The following is a 6,439-nucleotide window of genomic DNA, read 5'->3' as shown; positions in this document are numbered from 1 at the left end:
ACGCGGAACTTGTTTCAAAATGAAAGTTGTGTATTGAGGAGGTGTCGTACATCTGCAGCTTATTGCCTTCATGACTGAATGACTGTGTGGCAACGAGCATTTCACTTCTACAAATGTAATTTAGTTCATAAATAATGTAGTTTTATAGAAATGGGGAGCTGCGTCCTGGATTATAGAGGTGCTGAATTAACAGCGCTTCTAAATTAATTAAAAAATCTTTAATTTGAACCAAGGAACATTAATTAAGCTGACAGATTTCTGAATGCACTTTGGCACGTAATACATGAACAATCCTAAAAACAAATAACTCAACAGTTTAACTATAAAAGCTGAACCTCATGAAGATATTTCCACGTTTCTCCTGTAAAACTTTTGAATGACACACACACACATTTGAAAGGAATGTCGTAAACTCGTCAGCCTTCTTTGCATTCAAAGAATCTATTTGTCCACAGAGAATGTGTTTGTTTTGTGTGTTTAACAATCAAACCGTACGTCTACGAGTCCAACTGGTTCCATCCTATTTGATTGACAGTTACCAACAACCCACTAACTGTTACCAGGCTTTTGATTCAAATGTTGCCAAATCCTGATTGGTTCATGGAAGTATGTGATGGAAAGACGACGATGTCATTATTCATCTCCTTTTTCCTGTTGTCTGATATCGTAATATAGTTTTACGGTCGACCATTTCCAAAGAAGCAGTGCGTCCCGATTGAGTGCGGCGGTTTACTTTGTAAGGGCAGCTGCAGCTGAAAGAAAGATGCAATGTGGAACACAGCTCTATTCTTAGATCACGGAAATACTTCACCGAAATGAGGAATGCAGTTGCCTTCGTTTTATATATTTCATGTTAGTTTATACTTCTTTTGTGGAGTTTACTGAGGTTGTCATTGCCATTTACAATATTTGCAAATAATCAGACGCTAGTAAGAATAATAATGATCAAAATACTGTTGATTATCAAAGAATTTAGCAAACTACATTTCAATTTATTTTAGAATAATAACCATCAGTAAGTACCTCCGAAAAGAAGATTTGAAATGTAAAGATGGAAGCAATTTATAAAACATGTTATGGCTTCAATCTTCTCTGAGGAATCGTGCTTCTCATTACATTCACTTCTGGTTTTAGGCTTTTGGTCACATGATTATGAAACATTTAACTTGTCTGCTTGTTTGTTTGTTTGTGTGTTTTATTCAGTCAATCATTACAATACAATACAATATTCTATATAATATACAAAACAGAAAGACTGAAAAGGTATAGGTAGAAGCAAAAAAATGCTTATATATTCCTATCCTAAATTATTATTATCAATTAAATCAGATAATTAATTCGAAATAAAGAAACAATACATACATACATACAAATACATACATTTCATTCACACTTGTAACCCTCAAAAATTGTTTTATAAATAATCCTTTTGAAAACCAAAAATTAGTTGACAGTTCTTACATCCATTTTAGTGTTGTTCCATAACTGAACTCCTACAATAGAAATACATATTCTTTTAATCCCTTTTTTAAAATCTTTTTGTACAATAAACTTACAAACATCTCTCAAATCATGTTTCCACTCACGTATTGAAAACAACCTTTTACACAGTCTGGCAGTGACTTTAGTGCTTTAGCTCTGTTTTGTCTGCATTATTTTATAATATACCAAATCTTTAAATTTCATAACATGTGATCTGTAAAATGATGCTTTATGATTTTAATGATATACATAACTTGAATTTAAAATATATATGTTTTAAGGAGACACAGCACATTCCAATGCTATTCAATATATTTCAATACGGTTTATTTATGTTTTCTCTGTGGTTAACCATAACTAGTTTATCTGTGGGTCTCTTTTGCACAGGAAGCCTCACTTGAACTGTACAGGATTAGGTGTGTCACTGTACTTAAAATAAATAAAGTTGCAGAAAAAAACACACACCTCCGGACGGGTTTAGAACGCGTCACTCTGGCGCGTCATAGACACGCGACACAAACAAACCTTCGCAGGTAGTTAGCTAGCTAGCTAAATGTCGCCGTTAAACCATGGACGGCTGTTTCGTTAGCCTGCATGCTGTAACCTGAGGGTGACGATGATTTCCGTGAGCTACATTCTGCTCTGCGGGCAGTTCCTGCTGCTGCTGGCGGTCGTTTTCTTACAATGTCTGGGGGGAATTCACTCCCAAAACTCGTCAACAACGGAGACTCCCTCCGCTTCCCCCGGCCAGGGAGCTACCACTGCCCCGTTTAACGAGCAGCCGACGGAAAGCGTGAAATATGAAACACCGGGAGAAAGCACGACCAATGATACGTATGAGTACAACCCCCCGTCCCCGGTCGTTCTCTGCAGCTATCTGTGAGTAACGGGAGGCGGTGCACGAGTCTGTGGAAGAATGCTATGCTAGCTAGCTAACGCGGGTGCTAAACCTAGCTATTGCTGCTGCTGTCAGACAAAACACACTGCTTTTAGAAATGTGTGTATGTGCATTTTTATTTATATATATATATATGTAAATGTGTGTGTGTGTGTGTGTGTGTGTGTATATATATATATATATATAATTTGTGTGTGTATATATATTCTTTCTTGTAGAAATTGTCTATCATAATATCTAACACTTGATTGTTCTTGCTAAAACAACATTTAGGATATCTATCCTTTCCATCCACTTTGATATTTAATAGTGAGACTATGTATTTACTGCAGTATCTGTCATTTCATTTCTTCCTGGTCAATAAGAACATTTCAGATATCTACTAACATGTTTTCCTATCCATTCATTGTCACCTTAAATATCCACATGTATGTATATGTCACATTTTCTAGGAACAGTGACGTCACTTTCTCCTTTCATGAACAATTGCATTTTTGATTACTGCAATAGAAAAGGAAAAACTCATCTACAATCCATGTATTAATAGTCATAGCTGAAGTGAGCCATTTTGTCAAATTATCTGTCATATTAATACAATTGTGTCTATCTCTTCTGGATATACCCCCAAAAAAGAAAAGATAATAATAATATAATATAAAATGGCTTATTTCAGCTATGACTAGTAATAACTGGATTGTAGATCTTACACATTGGAGTTTTTCATATTTTATTGCAAACGCAATGGCTGTCTGGCAGGGTTTTTTCATTTTGGGATATCTGCAATTGAAATGATCACGTCAATTTCATCCCTCCCTCTTTATCTTTTCTTTCCACACATGATGTCTGATGAAGACCGGAGGAGTTCATCTTCTGTCAAGACCCTGTCGATCACGCCCTGAACCACAGTGCCTTACAGGAGCTGGGCCACGGTTGTCTCGGGGTAAGTGCTGTTTTATTTTTTTATTTTAAGAACATATATGATATTATGAATCACTCAGTACTTCATTTTGTATGTATTCTTCTCCTGTTTCTGTCTTTTAGTGGGGTGGCCAGACTCAGAAAGAGGTGAACTACACAAAGGTTGTGTGCACGGCCCTGGAGGGGATCGAGTGCGCCGGAGCCAAAGAGTTCCTCAGAGGAAACGTGCCCTGCATCAAGTAAGGGACGCGCTGCGGGACGCTGTACCCCGTCACCCAACACACAACACAAACAGTATTTATTGTCTTGATGATCAGAATGTTTGAAATGCGTGCTCACGTTTCAGAATGCAACCTTTTTTTAATCTTCTGATGTTTCATCCTAATGTTCGGGGAAAATCTGAATTATTGTTTGCTTTTTGTCGTATCCTCTGGCTTAACCAGTTAAATGCACCGTAAAGGTAAATGTCTGCATCGGTGATGTCTTCTTGCACAAAAGGCACAAATAATGTTTCAAGACGTCTGGATGCATTTGAAAGTCAGTAAAAAGCTGTATATAAGTTTACATGTCCCGATAACTGCTCGCTGGGATTAGGGGTCTGCTTTGGTAATGAGCTGATCTTTTTAAATACATGCACACTTCTCATGCATTGGTAGAGCATCGCATACAGACGACAGATTTACCTAAAAGAGACGTTTCTTACCTCTACAAAACGCACCGCACACAAATGGTGATCCGGTTAAATTCAGACGAACCTCCCTGGCATCGCACCGCCACTAGAGGGCAGTGTTTACAAACGTATAGAGCCACAAACATCCCAGCATCTCTCCGCGTTCACCGGCTCATGAGCTTAATCTCTGTTGTGCTCTGCAGATCAGAGCGGTCCAGCGGCAGGACATCACCGGGCAAAGACATCGCCGTCTCGGGGCCCAGGCTAAACTCTGTCTCGGGGCCCAGGCTAAACTCTGTCTCGGGGCCCAGGCTAAACGCCGTCTCGGGGCCCAGGCTAAACGCCGTCTCGGGGCCCAGGCTAAACGCCGTCTCGGGGCCCAGGCTAAACTCCGTCTCGGGGCCCAGGCTAAACGCCGTCTCGGGGCCCAGGCCAAACGCCGTCTCGGGGCCCAGGCCAAACGCCGTCTCGGGGCCCAGGCTAAACGCCGTCTCGGGGCCCAGGCTAAACTCCGTCTCGGGGCCCAGGCTAAACGCTGCCCTTGTGATGCATAGAATGATTACTTTTACTATTCACGCGGTGGCCCGCTGTTTATATGGTGAAGAACAAGTGTTGCTTTTATTTCGTCGCTCGCCGTAGATCCAAACTGCAGGTGTTTTATTTTTCTCCCCAAGCTTTAGAAATGAGTTTGTATCCTATTGAATATTGGCCCAATAATTGAGGTTGTCGGCGTTAAAGGTTTGTTTTAAATGCGCCCTGGCACAGATACACCGGACACTACTTCATCACCACGCTGCTGTACTCCTTCTTCCTGGGCTGCTTCGGGGTCGACCGCTTCTGCCTCGGCCACACCGGCACCGCCGTCGGGAAGCTGCTCACCCTGGGAGGCCTGGGGATCTGGTGGTTCGTGGACTTGATCCTGCTCATCACCGGTGGCCTGATGCCCAGCGACTACAGCAACTGGTGCACCTACTACTGAGAGGGACCGACAGGCTGTGGCCGAGGACTCGTGGGGGGCATGTCGACATTATCAGTTATACATTGAGAACTCCAGTGATGGGGCCCCGGCCTCTGCCATAGTTATGTGCCTGTGGGCTCTGCGGTTCACAGTAGAGTCCAGGGACCTCCTGGGGACTCCTAGAGGGTGTCCAGGGACCTCCTGGGGACTCCTAGAGGGTGTCCAGGGACCTCCTGGGGACTCCTAGAGGGTGTCCAGGGACCTCCTGGGGACTCCTAGAGGGTGTCCAGGGACCTCCTGGGGACTCCTTGACGGTGTCCAGGGACCTCCTGGGGACTCCTAGACGGTGTCCAGGGACCTCCTGGGGACTCCTTGACGGTGTCCAGGGACCTCCTGGGGACTCCTTGACGGTGTCCAGGGACCTCCTGGGGACTCCTAGACGGTGTCCAGGGACCTCCTGGGGACTCCTAGAGGGTGTTCAGGGACCTCCTGGGGACTCCTTGACGGTGTCCAGGGACCTCCTGGGGACTCCTTGACGGTGTCCAGGGACCTCCTGGGGACTCCTAGAGGGTGTCCAGGGACCTCCTGGGGACTCCTAGAGGGTGTCCAGGGACCTCCTGGGGACTCCTAGAGGGTGTTCAGGGACCTCCTGGGGACTCCTAGAGGGTTCCCAGGATCCTCCCGAGAAGAATAAGGAATCTTCTCATTTAATTTAAATTGAATCCACTTGAAATGTCCCACAGAATTCAAAAGAATTACTATTGCACTCACGGCTTTCACAATAGCCACAGGGATGACAGATTGATGATGATGATGACGATGACGATGATGATGATAGTACTTAACTGTCAACTAAGGTCCCTTTCACACCTGTAGACCAGTTCATATGGTCCGGACCAGGGACGTATTCTAGCCTTTCAGTCCTGTTCTGTTTCGTGATCTCTGGCTTGAGGCATGAAACAAGACTTCAGTACTGGTGATGTCATCGGGAGACAAATCACTGCTCTCACGAGTTGCTTATAAGATGGCTCCCTTGACAGCTGTCGGAGCCAAACGAACACATCCAGCATCAGAACAGCAGTTTGGTTTTCACACCACAGACGGCTGTTGGTCCCGGTCCAGCTGTTAAGTCCGCAGCGGAAATGAATCCAAGAGGACTCGAGACCACAGGGCCTTGTGACAGTAAAGACGTGGCTTTAGCAGAGTTCTGCCTCTGTACCTGATGCTCTGATTCACACGCTCCACTTTCAGTCAGTTATCTCTGTTAGAGCTCTTTGTGACACCAGAGAATACAAAGAAACACACGAGGCTCTCATTTAATGATGACATCACAACACTAGTACAGGGTTTTCCTTTCAGCCCGTATGACATCTTTGTTTGTCAAAGAGCCAGTGGGAAAACAAACACAACTTTAAAAAGTGTGTGAAAGTGACCCCCGGTTGGATTGATTTAACTTTTTCATCCTTAAGCAAGTAGGATCACAAAACTGAAGATGATCATTTATTGTATTTTT

The 6,439-nt window shown here is 43.6% G+C and overlaps 1 protein-coding gene across 1 annotated transcript; it reads left to right on the top strand.

The window, feature by feature from the left end:
- Nucleotides 1-2,098: 2,098 nt before the first annotated feature.
- Nucleotides 2,099-4,947, top strand: tm2d2 (TM2 domain containing 2; the record flags this gene model as incomplete). The annotated part of the gene is made up of 4 exons (XM_079222813.1): nucleotides 2,099-2,361; nucleotides 3,233-3,320; nucleotides 3,422-3,537; nucleotides 4,734-4,947. The coding sequence occupies 4 exons, from the start codon at nucleotides 2,099-2,101 to the stop codon at nucleotides 4,945-4,947; spliced, it is 681 nt and encodes a 226-aa protein (XP_079078939.1).
- Between the last annotated feature and the right edge of the window lie 1,492 nt (nucleotides 4,948-6,439).

This window comes from Taurulus bubalis (genome assembly GCF_910589615.1).
Source record: "Taurulus bubalis genome assembly, chromosome: 8".
NCBI classification, from domain to species: Eukaryota; Metazoa; Chordata; class Actinopteri; order Perciformes; family Cottidae; genus Taurulus; species Taurulus bubalis.
This window is presented reverse-complemented; position numbering and strand designations above follow the sequence as displayed.